Source organism: Denticeps clupeoides, chromosome 14 (assembly GCF_900700375.1).
Source record: "Denticeps clupeoides chromosome 14, fDenClu1.1, whole genome shotgun sequence".
Taxonomy (NCBI): domain Eukaryota; kingdom Metazoa; phylum Chordata; class Actinopteri; order Clupeiformes; family Denticipitidae; genus Denticeps; species Denticeps clupeoides.
The window spans coordinates 4,526,606-4,553,343 of record NC_041720.1 but is presented as its reverse complement, the minus strand read 5'-3'; the positions used below and the strand labels follow the sequence as shown (position 1 = coordinate 4,553,343).

Genomic DNA, 26,738 nt, shown 5'->3' with positions numbered 1-26,738 from the left:
GAGCTATTTTTTGAAAACACAATGTTTCTTTTCATTTATATGCACATGACTGTCAAGTATACTTTCCTGTGTAACAAGCGGTGCTCTATCCATCCTCTCCGAAATTGACCACTCTTCTCTAGCCCCCTGTGAAAAATCATTACAAACCTAGGCGCTAAAATGGACTCAACTCTGAAAATGGATGCACAGGTTAACAATATTATAAAATCATGCTTTTTCAGCTGAGGCGCCTGACAAAACTCAAGCCAGTACTTTCCAAACGAAATCTAGAAACAGTGATCATGCTTTCATTACGTTCCGCCTTGACTTCTGTAATTCATTGCTTTTTGGGATCAGCCAGACATCTCTGCAAAACTGCACGTTTTCTCACTGGCACAAATAGGCGAGATAACATAACCCCGATCTTAGCCTCACTACCCCTGTCTGTTTTAGAGTCTGTTTTAAAATTCTCTTATTATTTTTAAATCACTGAATGGCTCGGCTCCAGCCTATTTGGCAGACCTACTCCATTAATACTCTCCATCCTGTTCTCTCATGTCTTCAGATCAGAGACTATTGTCTGTTCCTCGGTCACATTACAAGCACAGAGGCTACAGGGCCTTTGCAGTGGCCACCCCACGTCTATAGAATGACCTACCAATCAGTGTCAGACAGGCACCGTCAATCACTGCATTTAAATCTCGTTTAAAAACTCACTTTTACACCCTGGCATTTAACCCAGTGTGATGGGGTTCTTATACAGATTTCTTGAGCAGTCCTTTCTTAACTCTTTTAATATGTTGTCTTAAATATGTTTTCTGTTTTATTCAACCCCATGTTTAATTCAAATTGCTAAACTTCTTGTCCATGTCTGTCCTGTTCCTGGTATTTTAACTTATTTTTTTATTTTAATGAACAGCACCTTGTCAGCTCCTTTGTTGTGTTAAAAGGCTTTTTAAATAAATATGGTATGGTGTATATATATATATATATATGTGTATATATTAAAATAAAAAGATATGCATATATATTTAATTTACAAACATAAAAACATATATAAACATGATCAGGGTTTTGTTCCAGATCTCGTTATTTAGTTGTAGTCTCGCGAGATTGGCGGGCCTGCCCTGCTTCCTGTCTCTTCCCCCTGTATGCTTTTGCCTCGCACGGCTGCATGGTGTCCACCAACTCGGCGTCTCCGGCAAATTGGACGCACCGCTTTTCGAGGGCGCACCCTGAACGCGTGTAGCGGTCGTCTCTATGCCCCTGCTGCGGTTTGACGGAGCGCACCTCTTCCGACCGAGGTGAGTCCACATCGCGGAGCCGCCCCGGTCCCGGTCGGCTAGCGCCGAGGCTAACTTTGCTAATCCTGTCAAGTTGCCCGGGGCTGGACGCTCCCCGGCTCCGGTTATCGACGTTGTCGACCGGCGCTAACAGGCGTCCTGGCCGCACGTCTGTCGCGTTGTGTGAATAACTAGTTTGCCGGTTTACGGAAGCCCTGTTGCGGCTTCAGGTCCACACGTCGTCGTTCCCGTTCCTGCCCGTGTTTAGGCGTTACTTCATAACCAGGTAGCAGAAATGAACCGAAAGATAAATAAGTCTCTGTGTGGGGATTCCAGGGGGGAAGCGAGTCCCGTGAATACGGTTCTACTTTTAATTATTTTGTTTAACCACATGCACCTGTTTAATAGAACGCGTTGCGTGCGTAACGCGCGTTAAAACACGCCTGGGGCATGTTTTCTATTTGTTTTAATATATATATGAGTAAATAAAATAAACGATGGTCATCGGCGATCTTGGTTTAGATTTTGATGAACATTGTGATCATGCTTGGCGTCACGTGCGTGAAAGGAATGTGTTGATCCATCCTTCCATGTCTGTCTGTCAGTCTGTCTGCTTCACCTGATAAATTCCTTTCTGAATGCCGAGGCGCCGGACTCCCTGAACACCGTCTTTCTGGTATTTCTTGTATATTTCTGGGTTTAAATGTCGTATTTTACTCGCTGAATGTAGACTCCTGCTCGGTTCTTTTCTGGTGGGCGTCTCGTTGCCTGTATTTGAGCCGCTTGGTCTGTTTAAAGCTCCTTTTGAAGAACGTTTGTTTCATAAATTTGCGTAATTGCGTTGCGTAAGCGGATGGACGCGGCGGTATGATTAGTGTCGTACAGCCACATGAGGCGCGAAGTGATTAGGACGATCACTAACCTGTAACGCGACACACACAGACTAAGCTGCTCAGGCAGTGGACGCTAGTTGACCCAGCTGAATAGCAGATATGATACAGTACAACACTTAAAACAATTCATTTATTATTATTATTATTTTGCCATGTTTCAATCCCCTTGAAATCAAACGTCCCATGAAATACAGTCCAAATCTGGAGGCATTGAACTGGTGATCCTGTCATATGTTTGTCATAAACGTGGTTTATTCAGGAAGCCGGGAACTGTAGAGCTCAGCACAAAATCCTCCAGCTCACATGAAATGATTTGTAGACGCAACAGCATCCATAGTTCAATCCCTGTTGCCGAGGCGTTAATGTTTGACATTTCACTATTGCATAATTCCCCCGGTGTCCTTGTTGATGGTTGAGTAAGGTTCAGTGGCTCGGCTGTACCTGTTTGAAAGTGAAAGTGGGTTTATCCCGGATTCGCCGGTGCAGATGGACGGGGCCGTCCCGTCGTGGTGTTAAGCAGGTGGGATTCTTCCACCTTTTGACCTTTTTAGAAAACGAAGCCATTCCGTCGGCAGACACGCTTTTATCAGCAGGAGTGAAAATGTGCCGTTGGGGATTTGGGCCGTGCGCCTTTTTACGGGCCGCTCGTCGGAACTGGTTGGTGAAAGATTGTTCCGCGTCGACTTGGAAGGGTAATCTGTGAGCTCAGCAAAACGTAATCGCCTTTGGCTCAGGCATTACAAGTGTGCGCTGGCGTGTCGAGCCTGAGCCATTGTGGTGCTCAGCAGAATTCCCTGCTGCCATTCCCAGGATCCGCTGCCAGGCTGCGGGCTCGCCGCGTTTCAACCGGTCACTTCGGAAGTCACGTTCAGAGCTGCAGTTATGCTGAAAATACGAAGTGTAGAGATGTGCTAGAAGAACTGGCCGTTCTAATGTCATGAAAATCAAATATTTAGGTAAATCAATATTTCTTCATTTTTTGACTGGTATATGTGGATTAAGTTTCCTTTTAAGAAGCAGTTGAAAACCCAGTTATTCAAAAAGTATTTCGGATGAATCTAACACTTACACACCCACATGCACACATACTGCACAAAATAAAAATAAAAAAAAAAGAATATTTTTTCTTCATCTAGCACTTAATTTCCGAGCATGCTCTTTTTTTCTTACAAGTTAGGCCTTATCAGGGCTCTTAGATTTGTAAACTCAAATTCTATAGAAATTGAAGTCTTCCTCTTATAAGTCGCTTTGGATAAAAGCATCTGCTAAGTAAAGTGAAGTACATTTAAATCAACACATACTTAAGTCATGCTTTAAAATCCCTTCTTGTTAAAAGGGACTTAGATTTTTACATTAAAGGTCATGACATGAAAATTTCAGTGGCTATTGGCGTGGCTAGAAATGGCGATAGGCATAAAGAGGGCTTTGTCATTTTGCTCCGAGAGCGACAGCTCAGATGTCCAGATCTGGAATATGGCCCTGTATGATGTCATACGGGGAAAGGTTACCTCCCCTTTCTCATGCTTTGCCTGCCCAGAAAATGTCGCACCCCTCCCATTAGAGAAAAAAAAAAAATTAGCTCCACCGACAGCTAACGCCAGTAAACGCATGGTACTGTGGCCGCAAGCTGGCCCCGCCTCTCACCTCCACATTATCATTTAAAGCTAAATGCACAGAAAGGTTACATTCTTGGGGAATCTCATCTCATTGTGGTACTGGCTCAAACTTTGGAAAGAGACTCCAGATACAGTATTACTATATAAAAATCAAAATCAGCATGTCATGGGACCTTCAGTATAAGACATTTGATAGGGTGGTAGTAGCCCAGTGGGTAACACACTCGCCTATGAACCAGAAGACCCGGGTTCGAATCCCACTTACTACCATTGTGTCCCTGAGCAAGACATAAATAATGTAAATGTTGATATTATATATACAATAGCAGTGATTGTATTGTCGTTTATTATGTGATAAAAAATGCCTTGGTGCCTCATCTTTTTTTTTTTTTTTTTTTTTTTTTTTTTTTATATAAACAGCTTTAAATCATGGCGCAGCCAAACAGGCCTCAGAGAAAGATGTCCACCACCGGGGAGACTTTGTACAAGGTGCTAGGTCTTGAGAAAGGGGCTTCGTCAGAGGATATTAAGCGAGCCTACAGGTAACGTGGAGCTTTTTTACTTTCTTTGTTGTTTGTAGCTGTGGGTTTTACTAGTCACCTGATTGCAATTCATCGTACACCACAGGAAACTCGCACTGAAATATCACCCAGACAAGAACCCGGACAATCCCGAAGCTGCAGAGAAGTTCAAAGAGATCAACAACGCCAACACGATACTCAACGATGAGACCAAGCGCAAGATCTATGACGAATATGGCTCCATGGGCCTTTATGTGTCGGAACAGTTTGGCGACGAGAGCGTTAAATACTACTTCCTCATGTCCAAATGCTGGTTTAAGGTAAACGTTAGCTTACTTTGTTCTACTCCCAAGAATTTCTATAATTTCTTCATACTAGCCTTCCTGTAGTTCAGATGGATAGCTGCATTGACAGTGATACGAGCAGCATTGTGTGACTCCAAACTTAGTTTAAACTTAGTAAATTTACAGTTTCTTTGTCCCTGTAATCCCTTATTGATTGCCATGTGCTATAAAAAAACATGAATTTATTCCGTTTTTAAAGACTTGTGAGGGCTGTACAATGAATCTTGTTAAAATTGATAAATTGTACTGTTGAGATCGAAGACAGCAGCCCCCTAAAAAGGTCTAATTATTGGTAATAAGGTAAATCAGTGTAGTAAAAAAAATAAATAAATAAGTTTGACTATTCCATGGTTCATGATTTAAATAAAGAGACTCTTTTAAATAAAGAAATCTTGGCAACATGTTACGTTGCAACTTGATGGTGATTCATGTTAGAATTGCAGGGCTTTTTTTCCTGTCCCTGCAAAGTCACTTGTATTTTAAATAGAATCAGTGGTTTGTGTTCCCCTGCTTGTCTTGTTACTCTCATGGGGGGAAAAACATGCTTGTTCTGGCCTTTGAAATGAGCGGATGACTGTTCGTACTGATCCTGGTCATAATTTGCAGTAATAATCTCCTTTGATTTTGTAGCGGAGGTGGCGCAGTGCGTCCCATGCAGCCTCCGAAGACACAATGTCAGGTCCAGTTAGTGTTGTTTTTGTTAACAAAATCTATGAAGAAATGTCTTAAATGAACCTTTCTGATTTAAACACGATCCTCACGATTTATGCCATTATTTGTTCACACAGATGACATCACTTCTGCAATATGCAATTGTGGCATTAATTAGATTTCAGGATACTTCTGATGGGTGAGCAGATGTCTGGGAGAAAATGTTAAAGCTACTAGGTACTTGTACTGGTACTTGACTGGGTTAAATAGAAGTGTATAACTAGGAAAAGTCATCAGTTCTCGCTAGACTAATTCATGGGTAATTCCGACTAAAACATGACTAAAATGCTCAGACTTATAGTTGACTGGAACTTCACTGGGCTAAAATGAGTCCGGATGTGACTGTCTAATAAAGACTCAAATGACATCTGGACACAAAGACTAGTCTAAAAGTAAGATTAAAACAGGCCGCCAAAATCAAGTATAGGTCCAGTACGTCACTGCGAGAGCATCTTAGCAACGACGTTGGTGACGTGTGTGCCATGTTGTCCCTGCAGGCCCTGGTTGTGTGCTGCACCTTTTTGTCATGCTGCTGCTGCTGTTGCTGCTGCTGCTTCTGCTGTGGGAAGTGCAAACCCCCCGAGGACGATGAGAACTACCAGTACGTCGACCCGGAGGACCTGGAAGCTCAGATCAAGGCGGAGCAGCAGGATCGAGGTGAGGTTTTTTTTTTTTTTTGTCCTCTTTGTATTCTTACTTTAGTCATGTCTCGGTGGTAGGGAAAGCATTTGGACAGCTGTACGTTTTTAGCACCACTGTCGCTTTGTCAGAATAAATGACCGTTGACAGGGAGCGTGAAAACCCGTGACTCCCTGACTGTGGAATCATCTTGATCCATCATATCAGCTGGAAAAGCTTTAATCATTTTTAAGCATTAGAAGTGATTTGGTATGTTAAATAATCTGCTTTTTTGTGTTTGTTATGCTACATTAGACTAAAATGAACCCCCATCAGAGGTGTAAATAAGAGGTGAAACATCTTCGCAGCCATACCTTCCCAGATAGTAATACGTTTTTTGACTAGTGGAATGCTGAACTTGTCTTGATGCAGAACAATTTTGGTGGTTAGGGCATTTTGTGGTAAATAGCTGGGCATAAAAGTTAATATATTAAAAAAATATATTTCTTATGCATGAAACAGATGGATGTCAATTATACATGTGTTTGTCTTTAGATGTATACCAGGTTTTGGGCATGTAGGCTAAACACAGGAAGAACAAAACACATTGTGTTCAACATATGATAAAAGTCCTTCTGTCTTGACAACATCCTGCCCAAATTTCACGTGATTTTGTTGAACCATACTTTCTGTTCTATACAAAACTGGCAAAATGTTTACATGGGCATCGCCCTGAATTTGCCTGTCAAATTTGAGGACGTTTGATTAATGTCAATTGTACTAAAATTATATATTTCTTTCATATGACAGGAAAGGTGCCGATGTTGGTCTCAAATTAAATTTAAAGTGCTCTTAAAAAGGCCTTAAAAAGTCTTAAGTAGGTGTATCCTGCATAATGAAGCATCACTATTGTCCCCTTGTGACCGAAGACCAACTAGGTGCATTAATGACCTGATCAATTTTATCAACCAACTAACAATGTAAGATCTTTTTTGGTAAATTGCCATTGTCACGTTTTTAAGTGAAAGCGTCTGAGGGCTGCATCCAGGATTGATTTATGGCCTGGGAATTGATGAAGTGCCCTGTTGGGATGTCTGGAGACTCATCCCAGCTCCTCCCTGCCTCTCTGGGGCGGAGTCGATGACTCACCCACGACCTCGTCCTGGTGGCTAAATCACTTGTGCCCGCCACTCTGGAGAAGCCAGCAGAGGCCTTAAAAGTTGTCAATAGTTGAGAGTTAACAAAAAAAAAAAAAAAAAAGACTGTTGTGTTTATCCACTTAATTTCCTTCTAACCCACAGCCATATGACCTTAAACCTAGTCTTGTGTTAGTAAGCCGCTCATCTTTGTCTCAACCCGGCAGGTGAAACGGTAATTATCGTGCAGCCTGTTCCTAGTCCAGGCCCCGAAAACCCCAGTGAGTCTCTGCCGGAGTCAAAGTGACTCGTAAGACACGCCTTCTTCCTCTTATGCGCTTGGTACTAAACCCTGTTCATCCATGTTAACCAGTCACATCTCACCACGCCGCTCTGGCTCAGTCTGGGCTCATCACCTAACGTCCTCTAACGACAAGGCATGAGACAAAATACAGCTGCAACAGGCTGTTGGTAACTTTACACTACAACTGTGACCTATGACCTCTAGGAGGTTTGGCCATGACTGGTAATGCATTAAAATATAGCATAAGCCTAGTTTTTATAGTATAATAGTGTAAATATTTAAATGGGTGAGCCCTGCTAAAAGCAAAAAATAGTCACAGTGCATCTAATTATATTTTATGGCTAAATTGAGAGGATATGGGCCCGACAATAAGAATGTGGACCTTTCCTGAAACGAGTGTCTTGTCTCATGCCTCATGTCTTATTAACAGTTTATTTTATTTATTTGGTTATTTATTTATTTTTGTCCTTAGCTGTTTCAGTTGTTGCATGGCATGTGATGAACGAGTGGACATGTTTAGTCTCAGACTTTTGTCCTGCTATTGTTTAAATGCCTAAATTTTTTTTTTTTTTTTTTACTGATTTGGCTGGAAAGATTCTGTTTCCTGAAAGTTTGTACAAGATTAGCGCTCTGTGCTGCCCGGGCAGAAGTGGGTCTGTGAGGGTTGATGACCGGGTGGTCGTCTTTGTTTAGGTGGCCATGTGACTCTAGAGCTTCCCTACACACGTCTAGACATTTCTGGCCATGAGATACAGTTTACAAAAGGTGTAGTCTTGATATCAGAGGTCAATGGTTCCCCTAAAAAAACTGAGAATGTGACTATTAGGAAACCTGATTAGTAGTTTGTCAGTTTAGTTTATGACCCATCAATTCACTTCAGTAGTGACGTATCTGATGGGCGTCGGTGCGTTTTAGTGTCTCGGAGTGACTGGATCTCTGGCTGGCCTGTAAAATAATCACACACACATATCAGTCTGTTCTCCAGCCATCTGCTAATGAAGGCCCTGGTCCCCTCAGCTCATTTGTCATGTTTGCCCATCTGTCATCTGTCACCACGCCCTCACGTGTCAAGATACACCCACTTGTAGTAAGCGCTGCTCTCTCCTTTCACCCCTCTGCTGCACTCGGATGTCCATTTAAAGGACTGAAGTGACCACGAGGACACGTTGCATCGAGGAGGGGAGGTAGGTGTCCGTAGGTCCAGCTGGTCTTCGGAAGGACCACAGATCCCTGTTGGTCAGGACGCTTCTCCCTGCATGGTCTCTGTAGCTGTGTATGTGTGTCTGTGTGTCCCAGTTAGTGGTGCAATTAACGTTCATTACCGACATTACTAATTATGATGGTGTGTTTTTGAGAGAGAGGGAGCGTTTCTGAACTATCTGCAATACACAATATTCTGTCTAATAATTAAATTCCCTTTAATGTACCCACTACAAATTAATTTGGATGAAGCATCATTCCTGGAATTCACTTCAAACGCAGTTAAAACATGTATTCATATTACGATTGGATTTTAAAGACCGTTTTTAGCACTGATATATTGGTTTTATTTGTCATTGTGTTCTGAATATTTTTTTTAGTAGAATTTTCATTACTTATTTTTAAAATGGTGGCAGGACCTGGTGAATTCACCTCTATGAACAGTTGGGTATGAACCGTTCCTATAATCAAATTGGTTAATCTATTCATCTATATTATTTTGAACTATTAATGAACTTTTTTTTTTTTTTTTTTTTTTTATAAACAAATTAGTTCATAATTGCGGCCTAAATTGAAAGAGATCATGTTTTTTTTTTTTTGTTTTTTTTTTTTTTAAATCAAGCTTCAGTTACAAAGAATGTAATTAATGAGTATATTTGAGATTGAAATGTAATTATAACTAGTAATATTATGATTAGCTATAATTTGACCTCCTAATTATACAGACAGATCTCAAACGTTCTCTCAACTTTTCTGTTTTCCTGTCCTGACAATCAAGACATTTTTGTTGAAATTTGTGTTTTGGTTGTTCCGTATGTGGTGGTTTATTTTATTTTTTTTAAATGAAAGATTCATTTATCCCCTCCCCTGCCCTCAGCCGCCCCCATCATGATCCAGCCGCATTCCACCATCAACACCACCGAGACCACCCACTTCGCAGCCAGCAACCCCAACTTCGCCGCCCAGCCCTGAGCTGCTCTCCTGCGGACGTCCCCTCGTCCGTCCCGGGGCCCTCGGCGGCGTCACCTCCCCCACATCCGGGCATGGGATTCATGGAAATGAGCAACAGTTTGCTGAGAGACAAGGACTCTTTTTCTCTCTCCCTCTCTTTCTCTCTCTTTTTTTCAGAATTTATTTGTTCCTTCCATCTCTCCCCCGGGCCTTCGTTGTCTTCTTCCGAGGTTGAACCAGTGTAGCTGATAAAATGGCTTCAGTAGGCCGTACGCCACGAAGATGGCAGCTTTTTTTTTTTTTTTGTTAGAATTTTATTCATTTTGGGTTGGGTTTTAATACCTGTGTTCTCTTACCAAACACACACACACACACACACCTGTTCATGACTGCATCCAGGCACTGCTGTTTCATCGCAGTTTTGCTGCAGACTGCACTGTCTTTCGTTATAAAGCGACTCTTCCTGCAGCTCGGCCACATCTGCCAGACCAGAGCTGACCTGCCAACATCCTGGATGATAAAATTCATTTTGTTTTTTTATGTGTGTTTGCACAGTCAGTTCAGACACTGGTTGGTTGGTGATTTGCTTATTATCATTACTATTTCATTATACATGCAAAAGACGAAGCACTATGCCAAAATGTCGCATGCAGCAGTTGAGGTGGTGACGGTTCTAAAGGTTGTTTTAGAAGAGATGTGGAATCAGGAGAGATCTTTTAGTTCTTGAATAAAATATGCAGTTAACTTTACAAGACTTTTTTTTTTTTTTTTTTTTTTTTAATGCTCTTATACCTCTGATTATATTGATGACTATGATAATAATGATTTCTGCAATATTCAGCTTTTAATGCCCACTTAGATCCAGGCAGAAGTACTTCTGAAGAACAGAACGCTTTTGGTATTTATCCACTAAAAAAAATGGACATTTGGTACCCCCTGTTCAGGTTCTCCAGTTCCGGTCCCCACCCCACCTCAATTCGAGCTCCACTCTTTCCAGTTTTCTTCAAGCAAATCCAAATGATTGTTGCACTTCCTGATGCGCTCTGTTTTCGTGTTTCTGCCACTTGTTCATAGGGCGGGGCAGCATGCACTGGGAGCACCAATATTTGTCGAGATTTTTTGAAAGAAAGTTATAGAAAGTACATTATAATTAGACATCAGCACATGACATTTCTGGACCTGCTATAGAAAACATACTCATGTCTTGATGGAAAGTCTACGTTTCTATCGGCCCAAATTTTCGGCATATTTGTTAAGTGGAGGGTGTCATTGAACATCTCGGATTTATGGCCTGACTTTTTCCACACGTTCCTTATGGGACCCATGTCTCATTCGCCGGATCTAGGCCATTTCACATGGAGGCCAATACCGTACGCTGCCCCCCCTCGCCGTTCTTTGGTGTAGCATCTCGAGATTTTTATGCACATACCTGTGTTTTTTTTACAAAAAAAAAAAAATAAATAAATTTTTAAGGGGTGGGTAGGCAAGTGTGTTTGGGGGATGACGGGGTTGCCAAATTCTGTGAATCTGATATGTGTGTGTGAGAGAGTCAAATGTGGACGTCCACACTGCCCCTGTGTAAAAGCCCCACATGCCGTGTTGAGGCTGACCCAGCGCTGTGATTGTCATTTGTCTTCTTGTTAATTTCTGTTTTGTTAATGTTGAAAAACGTTCTCCTTGGACATGTGATGTGTATAATGTCTTATTTATAACGTTGAATCTAAACGAATAAAGTCTATGGTGAGGGATTTTTAAAATTTTGCGTCTGTTTCATTTGGTTTTAGTTGCAGTGAATTTATTGGCTTTGTTTGTAGCCCAGAATGAATGGATCTCTCTGGTGCCCCTTCATTTCAGGGCCTGCAGGCTTATAAAGGCCACTGGGTGTCTGCAGGGGTCTGGGAGACTATTTGTCATGTTCCTATTTTAGGATTTCTCTCTCGCTCGCTCTCTCTTTTTCTCTCTCTAAGAGCTGATCTTTACAGGCACATGAAACACATTAAGAATAAAAAAAGTGAAATATGGGATGTTATCCAAACACACATGACCAATGCTACAGGTATTATGTCTGGATAAAATTATTTTCTTAATGATTATAAGGAGGGTGTGACTTTATTCTCCAGTTTGACCTCTAAACTCATTATGATTTTTATTTTTATATAAATCCCGAACAGTCAAGGTGCCGCTGAGGTCACGTTCACTATTATTATGTAGATGACAGGAGCTTTGATGCCGTTTATTCAATATATATTAGCTACCTGACTGAGGGCTTCTGCTGTCTTTTGCATTGACACACACACAACAAATAAAACCGCTGAAATTATTCAGTTGTCATAATAATTTATAATAATAATGGAAGAGATCCAGTATCTTCAGCATTCACCATTGGGCAGTGGTGGCCTATCAGGCGCCTTTGATGGCTGCTCACTGCTCACTAAGGTGATGGACGAAAGCACAGGACACGTTTCACTGTGTTTCACAATCACTGCACTTTCAGGGATGTAAACATTTTTTTCCCAATTTGTGTATTTTGGCTTATATGAATTAAACTAAAGTATGGAGGCTGCTATGTAAGAACAGGCCTGATTGTGTTATATTTGTATATTTCCATCCATCGTTGGCGGTCCGTCCTTATTTCAGGGGATTTGTGCATTAGCGTTTGCTCTTTTTATAGGGCCGTCATGTCATCGGCTCCAGACAGAGTGACTCAGGGTCCCTGATTCGCTCACAACAAATGTCTGCATCGCGCTTATTAGGTTACAGGGGATGAAAAGAAGAGGGGGTGGAATTTTAGGCTGACCCCACCCACACTGAGGTTAATGGTCTGTGAGAGGAATGTCATTTGGTGTATGTGTGTGTTTGTGTGGCAACCCTGCCTTGGACAAACAGAGGCTAAAATTATCTGTCCAGTCGGTGACTGAGACAGGAGACAGGGCAACGTTTCTCACCCGCTTCATCGTCGGTGGGCTCTCGCCGAGGGGATGAACTTCACGCTGGGCTTCAGACCACCGCTGGGGGAGCCGAGCGCCATGGAGAACCTGGCGAGGCAGCTCGTCTGCCCCATCTGCCTGGAGATGTTCACCAAGCCCGTGGTCATCCTGCCCTGCCAGCACAACCTCTGCAGGAAGTGTGCCAATGACGTCTTCCAGGTAGGTGGCTCCGCTCCAGCCAAAAGCCACTAAGCAACAGTGTGACATTGACAGAGGACATGATGTTCAAATGCATCAATGCATTTCATTAAGCCAAATATTGCTTGTTTCAATTCAATATCACTTCATATTTACATGGTTGCATAACTTGATGTATCATCTAATCTTTATATATATAAATATATATATATATATACACACATACAGTGCTCAGCATAAATGAGTACACCCCCTTTAAAAAGTACGAATTTAATCAGTAGCTGAATGAACAAAAGAACAATTTCCAGAAATTTCACAAGGTTTTATTGAACACTTGTTTAACTTTATAACATGAAATTAAGGTTGATAATATAACTTACATCACAAAATCTTCAGTTTTGCTAAAATTGGTTACAAAATGAGCAAAAATGAATACACCCGGCAACAAAAACTACTACATCGAGTATTTTGTATGACCATCATGATTTTCAAGGACAGCACCAAGTCTTCTAGGCATGGAATGAACAAGATGCTCCTGTCGAGATGTTGCCTGGACGTCTCTGTAGGATGGTTGCACTTCCAATGTCCTTAAATTTTCGGATCAATTTTGCTACAGTATTTTTTGTCTGAAATGTAAAGCTTTGTTGATCTTCTTGCAGCCCTCACATTGTTTGTGTAAAGAAATTATTTCCTTTCTCAGATTTTGTGACATTTCTCTTCCATGTGGAGCCATTGCTGACACCATGAAATGGGAAGGGCTTTTCTCTGTTAAGTAATGCCCTTTTATAGTCACCTGTCTGCTGGACACCCCTTAAACGAATACTTAGACTCACCCGTGGTTGAATGCTTGTTAATTACAATTTTGTAATCTTAAGTGTGGCTTTTCTCCTAAGACTATAATTGGGGTGTAGTCATTTTTGCAACATAGGCTTGAATGGATTTGTTAGGAAAATCACTTTTTTGAGTGTGCAAATTAACTAATCTTGTTTGCAATCAATGGTATTTTGTAGTGTGGTATTTCATAGACAATGCTGATTCTGAAAGGAAACTAAAGGTTTTCTGGTAAATGTAGTGGGGTGTACTCATTTATGCTGAGTGTGTGTGTGTGTTCACTAATGTAAATAGCTGGCAACTCTTGACCATGTAGTTTTTACTAGAGTGATACACCGATATTGCGTCTAGTGCAAAAAGGAGGCAGAGTAGAAACCGTCTCTACGTCTGTATCTGCTGCATGGCTTGAGAGGCTTGGCCCAGCCTGGTGGGCCTGAATCTGGCACCCCACAGCATGTTAACCATTTACCCTTATTCACTGTCCTTACAGCTGCTGCTCGGGTCGGACCGCTGGCATTTAGCAGGGCTGTTAGCTAATACGACTCCAGTTAACACAACTGTGGATGTTTCTGGAGCTACACGGAAGGATTTATTAATTACAAGTTTGGTAGAAACGTGAAGAACACCAACAAAGCGTAATTGGTGATTTATTGGTTGTAAACATAGTTAAATGATAGGATTAATCCAGGGATTAAAGAAGGATAAACAAAATACCACAAAATATTATGCTGTTGTTGTCACATGAATTAGAGCTCAATTAGGACATCAGATATTCATTACTGTCGATATACTATATGACTTATTATTATATTCTTCATATTCTTCATAGGCCTCCAACCCCCTGTGGCAGAGCCGTGGCCCAACGTCCATGTCCACAGGAGGACGTTTTCGCTGCCCGTCCTGCAGACATGAGGTGGTGTTGGACCGCCACGGAGTCTACGGGCTGCAGAGGAACCTGCTGGTGGAGAACATCATCGACATCTACAAGCAGGAGTCCAACAGGTCAGTATTTGCCATGTTATTATTTACCATATTTAATATTTTCCATGCATCATTTTCATGAGCTGTGTGCTGAGCAGCAATGTCTGTGTGGTGCAGTACCAGGCTTTGGACACCGCATGGCGCTGTTTGGCGAGGCTCTGCGCGTCCAGCACTCAAAGCAGAACCCCAATAATCAATCAGTTCATATCTCAGAAACACACACAGTTTATTTTAGATTTTATAATAGTTTAATGTAGAGTTGATGTGTTTTGCTTTCCATTGTCCATTAGGGGTGGTTAGTACACAGAGTCCCAGGTTCAAAATTACTACCGCTGTGTCCCTGAGCAAGACGCTTAGCCCTGAGTGTCTCCAGGGGGGGACTGTCCCTGACTGTAAGTCGCTCTGGATAAAAGAGCTTACTGATTTTAAGCCCTGCAACAAATTTAAAGCATTTGAATATCATGGTTGCACAAAAACAAGTGAATTCGCATAAGAGCTGGTTTTCTTAAACGTTGCTCTGTGGTTCAAGTTTCTGTTATTCTTACTGTAAAAAATGTAAAAAATTATAGTTATACACACATACGTACAGGAATATCCTTGTGTTTTGCAGTGTTACATTCTCAATGCCATTTTTTTCTACGGTGTCACAGCCTGGATAGAGACATAAGTTCAATGGAGTCATTTTTCAAGCTCGTCCACAGGATGGCATCCTCTCATAGTTATTAATTGTCGCACTCGAGGGCCTGTTGCTGACACGGCTCAAATCACCCTGACATACGGCCCACATTTCAGCTCAAATCACCTGACAGGGGAAAGATTAAAACGCCTGGTGATGAATCGAAAGCCTCTTGTTTTTTGAGCAGGTCTTCCTTCACGAATGTGGGTCCCATCCCGACTGGCAAAGTCGCCACACACCTTTTTTATTTTCGTCAGAATTTATTCCCTTATTTTAACTATGGTATGAATCTGCACTGAAGTGAACAGGTTGGAAAAAGTGTGCACAGGGTTTAAATTTACATCATTTATCAGACGCCCTGATCCAGAGGGACTTCAAATCAGTAGTGACAGGGACAGTCCCCCCCTGGAGACACTCAGGGTTAAGTGACTCACTCAGGGACACAATAGTAGTAAGTGGAGATTGAACCAATAGTCTTCTGGTTCAGATGTGAGTGTGTTACCCGCTAATCTACTACCACCCTGACGTGGCTGTTTAAACTGTATCATAGTGAGACGAAGGACACTCTTCACATATTGAATATACATGCAGTCCGACTCACTGTGCTGTGATCATTAAGACATGTCAGGCATGTGATGGCTTGAAGTCACAGTACGAGCCCCAGAGCAACGCAAGCCATTCATCTTCTGGCCAGGCTGATGTGAGCTTCTCTGGGAACCTCCAGGGCCTCCATGCTGATGAAGGTTCTGGCTTTCTCGCTCCCGTCCATCCCCCTCGCAGGTCCCTCAACCCGAAGGTGGCAGAGCACCAGGAGCAGCAGGTGATGTGCGAGGAGCACGAAGAGGAGAAGCTCAACATCTACTGCCTGAGCTGCGAGACGCCAACCTGCTCCATGTGCAAGGTGTTCGGGGCGCACAAGGAGTGCGAGGTGGCACCCCTGCCGAGCGTCTACAAGAGACAGAAGGTAAGGGGTCGCATCAAGGCACACATCCCAAGCAGAAGTACACAACCAAACATGGTCATTGGATATTTTCCAACTTTTACGTTGCACTTGCGGTATTATTTCTGTAATTTTGGCATTTTCTGTATTAAAGATATTAGCATAAACAGGGTTTGCAGTTCTTACACATCAAACCTGTATATGCCATGCAAAACATCGCCCGCCATGGGCTTAATGGAGCTTTGTTTATTGAAAGGGGTGTGGCTTAAGGCCAGACAATATTTAGCTGAAAGGATCGTAATGTATTTTGTTTATCCTTTTTTTTCTTTTAAGACTAAAGTTAAATTGCCCAAACTGGACAAAAATTACCTTTTCATTTGTTTGATTAATAATATTTCTATTTTTTTTAATACATTAAAAAAAAAAATTTTTAAGGGTGTGCCTTATGGCCAGTCAAATATTATTAAAATAAGTCCGCACAACCGACCTAATTTCTCAACGGTGTGACTAATAAAAGGTCCTCGGCAGGACTTCCGCCTCTCCCAGCAGCTGGCATTCTCCAACCTTCTCGGGGAGGAATGTCGAGGTTGGAGCTGCCTCCAACGACACAACGTTTTAAAAGCCCAAACCCGGCATTACTGTGTTGGCAAATGTTGGCCAACATGACTCTACCACCATGCTTCACACGCATTACAAGTCATTTGTACATTCTTTAGCGTCATTTTTCCACACCTCAGACTTTGCTCTCGTAATTGTCAGAAGCCAGTCTCCGTTTCACCGCTTCAGCATCCTTTTTCGCGCTAAACGAAACGCATCACCTTACCGTTCATTTACCATGCGAGCCCGAGTAAAATTACAGAAACCAAACACTGAAAAACCTCAACAGCACTGGCCAAGTGTTCCCTCTCCCCCGCTGCCTTTCAGCAACAGGCAGCAGCAAACCGATCACTCAAGCCCTGTAAACACTTGCACTTTTAACTTAGATTTTCTGTCAATTTATCTTAGAATCTTTCATTTCAGCTCAGTGAGGCACTTTAAGCTCCGACACTTTTTCAGTAAGTTACCTTTCTTGTAGAATTGTGCTTTAAATAAAGAATTTTATGTTAACCAGATTGTTAGTTAATCATTTACAGGTCAATGTTGCCTATCTGGACAGCAATTTAAAAAAGGAGAAAAAGTGTACCTGTAAAACGATGCAGACGGGAATGTGGTGCTCCACTTTTGTGCTGGTCCACCAAAGAAGAAAGTTAGGCACACCAGTGCAACCAGGACTAGGAGTTGGTCTAGAGCCGCTATAATATATTATTAACTTGTCCTTTGCTTGCTTTTTACCATGCAACAAAAAAATGAATGAGATTAGTGTGCAAATTAGGCTTTTATTACAAGTGGAACTAATGCATTTAAGTGTTCAAATGCTGACAGTGTCAACATGAAACACGATGGTCACCATTTGAAGCAGGCGAAAGTCCAGACGCTTGTACTCTATAGAGACTTGCAGAGCGGTGGCTCTGAATTCATTTAGATTTGCCGATTAGCTTCAGATACAAAGACAAAGATGTAAAAGTTCTCATTCTCAGCTCACAGCGGGGGATCTGGTGCAGTCTCACCTCTGTCGTCCGGACGTCACGGTGGCCACACCGCACACCAGCGTGGCTCGGGGTGTTCCATTGTGTTTTCCTCACCTTCGCTTCACATCAGTGCTCGCTTGATTCGTGCCATTTTCTGCTTTTACTGTGGCAAAGCAAGATGATACTAGAGGACTGCGTATCTTTTCTTGACTCCTATCACCATCAACCGTCCCACGTGTCTCACTGTCCCCGTTAGCGATGTGCTCTTTCCTAGAATTCAGAGTACCTTCAAAAAAAATAGTGCAGGTCACTGAAACGGACGCATCGACATGTGCATCCTTAAAATTGCAGAATTCATCGGATCCTGGAATTTGGAAAAGTCCTTCATTGGGGTTTGATAATGCAGCATCCTTGAAATGCAGTTGCTTTAAATGATTCTTTCATGACACCATGAAGAGAATGAGGATTCTCAAGGGTGAGTGATGTTATCTGGTATAGCAAGTAGGTCTATTTGTGGTTTGAACGTCCAGTTCCCTTGGAAGTGGAATTTCATAAATGCATAAATTTCATAAACACTTAAAAGACTGACCTTTCGAGTATTAACTCATGCAACTTTTTACATGAGTCCAGTGGGGCAGTGGTGACCTAGCGGTTAAGGAAGCGGCCCCATAATCAGAGGGTTGCCGGTTCGAATCCCGATCCGCCAAGGTACCACTGAGGTGCCACTGAGCAAAGCACCGTCCCCACACACTGCTCCCCGGGCGCCTGTCATGGCTGCCCACTGCTCACTCAGGGTGATGGGTTAAATGCAGAGGACAAATTTCACTGTGTGCACCATGTGCTGTGCTGCTGTGTATCAAATGTGGCAATCACTTCACTTTATATATTCACAAGAATGGTATTCATTTACATTTTACATTTACATTTACAGCATTTATCAGGTTACTATCACCCCTGTGAGGTCATTTGTCGACCCAGCTCTAATACGTGATTAGCTTTTTTCTATACATTTTTAATGATGATGCTTTAAGTGCAATTTCATTTTTAATCATCAGCACAATATTTTGCGGGTAGGCAAAGAGCAAAAAGACAAGGTGTGGTAGGAGGCAGTAGTCTAGCGGGTCAGACATTCACCTACGAACCAGAAGATCACATGAAGAGTCCCAGGTTCCAACCCCATTAACACTTTACTGTTTTCATTGATAATAAACAGACTACTCGTTGATTATTATTAATAATGTTTATTAACACCCACTTGCTAGCAGTATTTAATGCATTAGACTTAAGACTTGATGTCTTGACATCATAGCCCATTGTGGTCAGAATGATATGGGTAGACAACCTGAAATCAAAACGACCCAGTTAGAATGCTGTGATCATTTCGCCAAAGGAAACGCAAAGCGAAATCGAGAACAACATGAATAGAACAGCACTGCAAACACCGTGGCAGTGTGCAAAAATGCTGTCGTTTATTTCACTTTTTTGAACGATTCTGGGACATGAAACATGGCAAGTGTTGCACAAAGGCGTTCCTAAACCAGCGTTCAGCGCAGAGCCATTCACTTTCTCCACGGGGCTTTATCGTGAGGGAACCGGACGCTGCTAACAGCCTGCCAGCGGAATGATGACGCTGTCGGAATGCAGAGTGGAGTAGCTGTCCCTGAAATATCTGCGCGTCCACGGCGGGCAGGATGACTCAGCCGTCCCAAGTGAGGTTTGAGGCGTGAAGGCCGGCGAGGCGTGTCACAGCTCACCCTGCTCTTTAGGTTGCCAGGTAAACAATGGCCGTGTCATTGCTGACAGCATGGTGGAGATGTGCTGAAAGCTGACACTTTTTCCTAATATTTCCTCTGATTTAATTGGGATAATTAAATTGGGGACCTCAGAGCTGATGGCGCATGTGGGCCCGCCGGCCGGTAATTGTAGTGGAACCCGCAACACCCAGCAGGTGGCCGAACTGACATTTTGATTCGCAGTCCCTTTGTCACTTTCTCCCTCTGAATCATAAAATTACAAATGCAGATGAGCGATGCTGATCAGTCACTGGTGCCCATCGTGCCATTTTCAAAGCCTCCGTAGCCCGCAATCTGGCCTGTTCCTTTTTTTCTTCTTCTTCTTCTTATTTCTTTCTCGTCAGGACAGATGTCACAAATGACAAACCGCACTTTGATGCCGTGGCCTGGTGCTGCCTTGTACTCATGTTGTGTTTCAGACAGAGCTGAGTGATGGCATAGCTGTCCTGGTGGCAGGAAATGACAGAACACAGGCCCTGATCTCCCAGATGGAGGACATCTGCAGGACCATCGAGGTGAGATCTTCACGATTTGCCTCAATCCTCAATGGCCCACAAGTTCCTGTTTTATAAAGAGATACTGTGGTGTCTTGATGTGTGAAACAGGAGAATGGCCGGCGTCAGAAACAGGTCCTGAGCGATAAGTTTGACTTTCTGTACGCCATCCTGGAGGAGAGAAGGAAAGATATGGTGGAGAACATCGCCCGTGAACAGGATGAGAAACTCCGACATGTCCGCGCACTCATCCGGCGCCACGGCGACCACTTAGAGGTTGCAGTTAAGCTGGTGGAGACCGCCATCCAGTCCATGGAGGAGCCACGGATGGCTGTGTTTCTGCAGGTTGGAGTGGGCGGAGTCTTGAGACCTGCCCTTCTGCACAGAGAACAGTCTTAACCCATTTAACCATGATGAAATCAGTGAATACATTTCTAAAATCTGATTGGATGAGCTCTACATGTGTAAAATCTCATAATAATAATTATAATAAGGCAATTGCCTCGTTTATCGGACATCAGAAAAGAATCCCACTGTTCATCTGCACTTTTGTTGTTGTTGGCGTTCAGTGTCATATAAGGAAACACCAGTCCTAAAGTTACGGTCTCAGACTGCATTAACTGGAGGGTCAACTGATACTCTTAATAACAAATGTCCAAACATATATTGGTACAATAATAATTATCGTTGTATCAATATTTCAACCGTTGTGAATTGATTTTTTAATTCTGAAAATTAGCACTAACAATTCTTCTTCCAAGCAATGTAGGTGACAACTATTCAGCATCATACCAACACCACCACCATTACATCATCAAAGGGACTTTTTCTTTATGTGTCCATTTTAAAGTGGCTGGTTCAGACCAATTTGAATTGAGCTCAGAATTTAGAACCAGAATTAGCCTTTTTAGAACAGATCCCCTGATATGACTGTAAATATCACTGGACTTGCTTTGACCCTGAACGTTTCAGTTTTCGATCAATGGTCAGAAATGGTCCATTTACCTTTTCCTGTGCAGTGTGACTGAACCAAGTAACACAAAGCCATAGCATGAGTGCCTGCCGTTTCTGAGGTCATTCCTTTTTAAAGGTTTTCTCTGGTCTGTGTCCACCGCAACACATACTGCTGATGATTGACACCTCATTGGGCTTCTGCGCTCTGTAAGCTTCCCTCAGCCTCAGGCTGCAGGGATGATGCATTGATTAACAGGAGCACCCCGCTGCTGGAGCGTCGGCAGGACTCCGCACTCAAGCTGCCTGGCCAGACGCTCCCGGCCATGAATACCAAGGCTGGGAATGGAGCCAGAGCACAAGTCTTGCGGCACTTTCATTCATCCCCGCGTAAAAGTTAAAATGTTCGAGGTGGAAAGGGACCATAAAGCGGCTGATTGAGTGACGTCCCTCAGGTGCAGCTTCTTCTCATATGGCCTTGTTGCGGGGCCTTATATTACTCGCCAATGCTTGTGCTTTGTAAATGTGGATGGAGCAGAGATTTCATTTTGAAAAAAAAAACGAGACTTTCACAGCCCTGCTGCTGGTTTAGACAACATATCCTGAGCACTAAAAAAAAATAGAAATTTTCATTGCCCTTTTGCCTGTTCCACGCCACTAGAATTAGAAAATCGGTTAAATAACATTTTATGCAGAAAAATGCAGTTTAAATATTACACAATAATCTATATAAAACTATTGCATTTTCCATGTTTTAAGATAATATCGCAATGCCTCCTATTGGGCTAATAATAATTCTAGAAATTTAGAACCTCAACTCTCCTGACCATTCTTAAGAGTCTGGGAATTGGCATCTCGGCATGGCAGTGGATAGCTTCCTATCTGGAGGAAAGATCTTACCAGGTGACCACATCTGGACCTCACAAGCTCTCAACTAGTGTCCCTCAGGGCTCAGTACTTGGCCTTCTCCTGTTCTCTCTTTACACCAAATCTCTTAATGAGATCATATCTTTGGTTATCCTGTCCTGCATGGGTAATCTCTGCTTGCCTGTTTGACATCTCATCCTTAATGGCAGCATTATCTGAAACTCAAGTCCAGCAAAAAATTAACTGCTTTTCATCCCTGCAGATTCCTCCTCACAACAGGACCATAAAATCTTCCTGGAAAATTCTACAATTTTCTGCCAATGCACAACCTTGAGGTGACCAGGAACCATACGTGGGATGAATGAAATTTCCAATTTCACTCATTCATGATTTCTTCTGAGGATTTAGATGGATTTGTCCATTTGTCCATTTCTATCAACACATTCAGATACTTGTCCAGTCTCTGGTCATCTCTAAACTGGACTACTGCAACTCACTCCTGACTGGTCTTCCTCTTAGCTCTACTTGACCTCTCCAGCTGATCCAGAGCACTGCAGCACGACTTGTTTCGAACCTTCCCAAATTCTCCCACACCACTCCAATGCTGCGTTCCCTCCACTGACTCCCTAGAGCTGCAGCATCAGATTCAAAATACTGATGTTTGACTACAAAGGGTCACAACTCCTACCTCAGATCTCTCATCTCTCCTCACTCTGCACCTCGACCTCCTCGACTGGTACCAACAAGGTACTCAAGGTACTAGGATAGCATTCATCTAGACTCTTATCTGTCTTGGCTCTTAGGTGTCCAAAAAGCTGGCTCATTAAAGATCTTCAAATGCAAACTAAAAACCTTACTCCTTAGAAAATATTTCTACTAAAAGTGCTCTTAAATACACTTTCTATATTCAATATTTAAAAAAGCGGTTGGGTTCTGAGTTGTTGTTCTGAATGGTATCTACAGATCGAGTGCTAGTGAACCAAAAGAGGGATTTCAATGATGGATATTTATAGCACATATGTACGTATGTAAATGTAGAATCGAAATCACAGTTAATAATAATTAATTATATTCAATGCAACCCCAAAAATATCTAATTTCATGGTACTTGAAATAAAAAGAGCAGTGGCACTTTACTGCATCATTTTAAAGAACTTCACTGGTATTATATGCAATAACCCAATGTCACCAAAATGGTAAAAATATCAGGGGTCTGACACCGAATAAGAAACCAATATATCTATCATATCCGTACCTGGATATGGGACTATGTTTGGGACTATGAACATTGGCTGATAAGCCAAAAAATGTTTTACAGTGTAAAAAAAAAAAAAAAAAATGATGGTTGGTTTGTTTCTCTGTTCTTTTGCCACCTCAACTGACAGAATGCAAAAGACGTGTTCAAGAAGTAAGTGAACTGTTGATTCTCTGCAGCATGATTGATTTAGACCGGCAAGTCACATTCTAACCTGTGGTGCTTTTTGGTGTGGTTGACCTGAGCTGTTTCAGCTGGTACTGGTATTATTCCTGAACTTCGTATTACGGGTGTAAAGAGGTAACGGTTCACGCCAACAGCTAATTGCTTGGAATGGTCGTGCTCACACCCCTGGCTGCGTGTGAGTGGCTTTGGCAGTGCAGCATGCCTAACGAAACTCCCACCTGCCGGCACGCGGGGCGCGGCCCTGCGGCCGCCGTCACGACTCGCCACGTGGAGATGGGGGCTGAGGTCCTCCACACCCCCGTCACCTTTTATTTGTCCACGTGGTGCTGCGCCCTGAGAGTTATGTCCTTGACAGGATCACAGACACTGCCAAGGCCTCCAGAATGGAGCGCACCGAGGCCGGCTACGAGAGCATGGCCCACTTCATCATCGACATCGATGACATCGTCGACGTGCTGAGGACCATCAATTTCCAGACAGGTAGCGGGAGAAACCAGCCTGTTACAACCACATCCTGCTTCTCCGCTGTGGAGTTTAATGTCTCTTCTAATGCGCAACGGTACAAAAACTGCAACGTCCTACCATGTTAATGAATTCGATATTCCTGTCACTTGGCTCTCTATTCGTCATACTGTACAGGCCTATATTTTTGCTGTTAATACAACCACAGATTTCATTGGCTTCATGCATCCTTGAAAAATGCCTGTGTTGAGTAGAAAGACGCACACTGGCGGCTAACTGGCAGCTGGGAGGGTACTTTTACCCCAGCCGATAGTTCTGTTGATCACGATAACTTTGTGCCAAATGTTCACTTAGGCTCCCAGGGTGAGGAGAGTGATGAGGAGGTGGAGGGAGTCGATCCTGCCCCTTCGTCCGTGGTGGACTCAGTGCCTGGGAGACCCTAGCCCGCCCAGAACCCTTCAGATGAGAGCCCCAAAACAGCCGGGGGCCGCAGGTACACACGAGCCGCAGTCTCATGCCGTCTGATGAAAGAGGTACTGAACAGACAGCACTTTCCATTGAAATGATAATCACTGTCGTCACCAAGGTACCAGGTTAGCGCTTTCATGCTATGCCTCTGAGGAACCTTCTGGAAGTCAGCCTTTTTTTTTTTTTGCAGTCTCCAAACACCCGATGGAGTATTTTCAAAAGACCAAAGGAGCACAACTGGTGTTTATGCCGAACACGGAAACACTGAGCGGCGCCTCAAAGGCCGTATTGGGGTGTTTGTTCTCCCTGCTGTCGTATGGACTGCAGCTAGTGTTTGCATGCCAAGTGCAGCCATCTCAGTAATTAGCGTTGACCTTTGGCATAAATCCGATGGTGACATGAAGCGAGACCCACCCACTCTGAAAAATAGCCTTTAACCTGCAAGCCTCAGTAATGGCGAATAGTAGCAGTATAGACTCCATTCACCCTTTAACTATCAGAGATGCACTAATACATAACTGTTAGTTGGACTTGGACTTTTTCATATGTCAAAAATGGTCCTTGTGAGTGCATGTATATATTCATATGATATGCATAGGTTCAAATCCTGGATCGGGCCTTGTGTGGGTGAAGTTTGCATGCTCTCCCCTTGTTTCCTCCAGGTTTTCTCCCGCCATTTAAAGTACACTAGGTGAATTAGACACTGTGTATGTGTGCCCTGTGGTGGGCTGGCAGTACTATTTGTATTCAGTGTAATATAAGGAGGTTGCAGTGAGCTTGTCAGGTGATAATAGGCTCCTGTCAGGATCCGAGGACATTTACATTTACAGCATTTATCAGACGCCCTTATCCAGAGCAACTTACAATCAGTAGTTACAGGGACAGTCCCCCTCAAGTGTCTTGCTCAGGGACACAATGGTAGTAAGTGGGATTTGAACCTGGGTCTTTTGGTTTATAGGCGAGTGTGTTACTCACTAGGCTACTACCAGGATGAGTTCTTCTTGGCTAAGCAGACCCCTTGATAGAAACTGTATTCCCTGATCCCAGCAGATGAGAAGCCCTCTTTCAGCAGGATAATGCGCCCGTCCACACTGCATGAAGGCTCCAAAAATAGATTCTAAAACACAACATTGATTTTGAGGTGTTGACTTGACATTGTCCCATTCCGATCCAGGAGGCACCACCTAACAACTTACAGGACATGAAAACTTCTACTGACTTCTGAACCAGATAGCACAACAGACACCTTCAGGGACCTAGTGGAGTCCATGTCTTGATGGGTCGGGGGGGTGGTCATTATGATATTATGCTGGCATATACTCTGCATCACTACCATAGACAGTGGCACCTTTTTCTGACCTTGACGTTAAGTCCAAATGTTGTTATTTAGTTAAAGCGAGCATCTTTGAGGAAATTCGTTAGAACTCTACGGTGTGCATCATTAGTCACGAGCTCTCCCAGCACCCCTTGGCCCGGGCGGCCAGAGTGAATCAGGGTGCCAGCTGGGAGCCGGTGCTTCCCCTTCACCTCCGTCCCTGCAATTTGCACGAGGCGCGGCTCCAGCAGGGAGGCCCCGTGCAGCCGACCCTGAGTCAGGAGCAGCGGAGGCCCGAACTCAAGCGGCGCATCAAGTTAATCAAGCTCCCGGGGAACGTCCGATTAGCGGGATGAGGCGCGTTGCCGCTGCTTCTCCCCGCTCGCCCCGCGGCCTACCGTAATAAGAGCTCTGGGCTTTATGGGTGTTGGGGATATATGGCTCCGTGACTGTTGTGTCCACAAGCGCTGACCTTGCCAGCGTAGCTGTCGAAACTCCCCCCACCCAATGAATTGATCGTCCAAATGCATAAGAAAGTGTGACTGAGGAGGAGTTGGTTCTGAGAAAGTGGCAAGAACGCGTCCGCTCACGTCCTTCCGCTACGATTTTGAGAGGAAAACGTTGGAAACTTATTCAGTAATCATTTTTTTTTTTTATGTACGTTAGATTGCGGTGCTTGGGTTGTAAGTTAAAGCAAAATGATGAGACTGAGTCGGCTCTTCTCCCACTTATCATCCCCCACTCCTGCACAACGGCCTATAAATATCCGCTGTTGAACAGCTGGACAATAATGGTGGCTTCCGGTCGCTTCCGTGTATCACATGCTTTGTTTTGTTGGTTTTTTTTTGTGTTTTTTTTTCCACCACAGGGCATCTCCAGCGAAGACGAAGAAAGAAAAATAAAAAAGGAGATACGAAGGAGGCTGACCCTAATCCCTTAAGCTCAAACGGCGGAATGTGCCTCTTCCGCTGGGCTTTTTGGGCTATTTCCCTTCGCGCGCTGAGCTGAGTGCTGTACGTGCACACACAATTACTGCAGCCTGGGTGTTTATGTGACGTAAACCGTGTCTGTAAGGAATTCGGAAGCTTTTATTTATGCCACCATGCTCGTGTGACAATAACGCAAGCTGCCACCACAAATATTACTTTATTCATTTGTGTTCCTTTAAAAAGAAATCAAAAATAAACCGACTGTTATTTGTTGTGTCATTTTTCCTGGAATGCAATAAGGGTTTTACTCATTTTAGTAAAAGGGGCAGCTCTTTTAATGA

The 26,738-nt window shown here is 43.2% G+C and overlaps 2 protein-coding genes across 8 annotated transcripts; both read left to right on the top strand.

Moving 5' to 3' along the window:
* The first annotated feature begins 1,089 nt into the window (after positions 1-1,089).
* dnajc5ga (DnaJ (Hsp40) homolog, subfamily C, member 5 gamma a) lies at positions 1,090-11,313 on the top strand. 6 transcript variants are annotated; one of them, XM_029002299.1, is made up of 7 exons: positions 1,090-1,283; positions 4,192-4,313; positions 4,399-4,612; positions 5,845-6,004; positions 7,329-7,382; positions 8,548-8,589; positions 9,483-11,313. In XM_029002299.1, exons 2-6 carry the CDS (start codon positions 4,201-4,203, stop codon positions 8,556-8,558), a joined length of 552 nt encoding a protein of 183 aa, XP_028858132.1. In that variant the 5' UTR covers positions 1,090-1,283; positions 4,192-4,200; the 3' UTR covers positions 8,559-8,589; positions 9,483-11,313. The 6 variants fall into 6 exon arrangements, with proteins under 6 accessions (XP_028858132.1, XP_028858131.1, XP_028858127.1 ...); XM_029002298.1 differs by having other exon boundaries at positions 7,329-7,411; XM_029002294.1 differs by lacking the exon at positions 8,548-8,589.
* Positions 11,314-12,395: 1,082 nt separating this feature from the next.
* On the top strand, positions 12,396-26,654 carry LOC114763539 (tripartite motif-containing protein 54-like). 2 transcript variants are annotated; one of them, XM_028953291.1, is made up of 10 exons: positions 12,555-12,702; positions 13,382-13,448; positions 14,342-14,514; positions 15,950-16,133; positions 19,890-19,985; positions 20,076-20,309; positions 23,168-23,190; positions 23,579-23,703; positions 24,040-24,178; positions 26,337-26,654. In XM_028953291.1, the coding sequence occupies exons 1-9, from the start codon at positions 12,689-12,691 to the stop codon at positions 24,126-24,128; spliced, it is 1,005 nt and encodes a 334-aa protein (XP_028809124.1). In that variant the 5' UTR covers positions 12,555-12,688; the 3' UTR covers positions 24,129-24,178; positions 26,337-26,654. The 2 variants fall into 2 exon arrangements, with proteins under 2 accessions (XP_028809123.1, XP_028809124.1); XM_028953290.1 differs by lacking the exon at positions 13,382-13,448 and having other exon boundaries at positions 12,396-12,702.
* Positions 26,655-26,738: the final 84 nt, after the last annotated feature.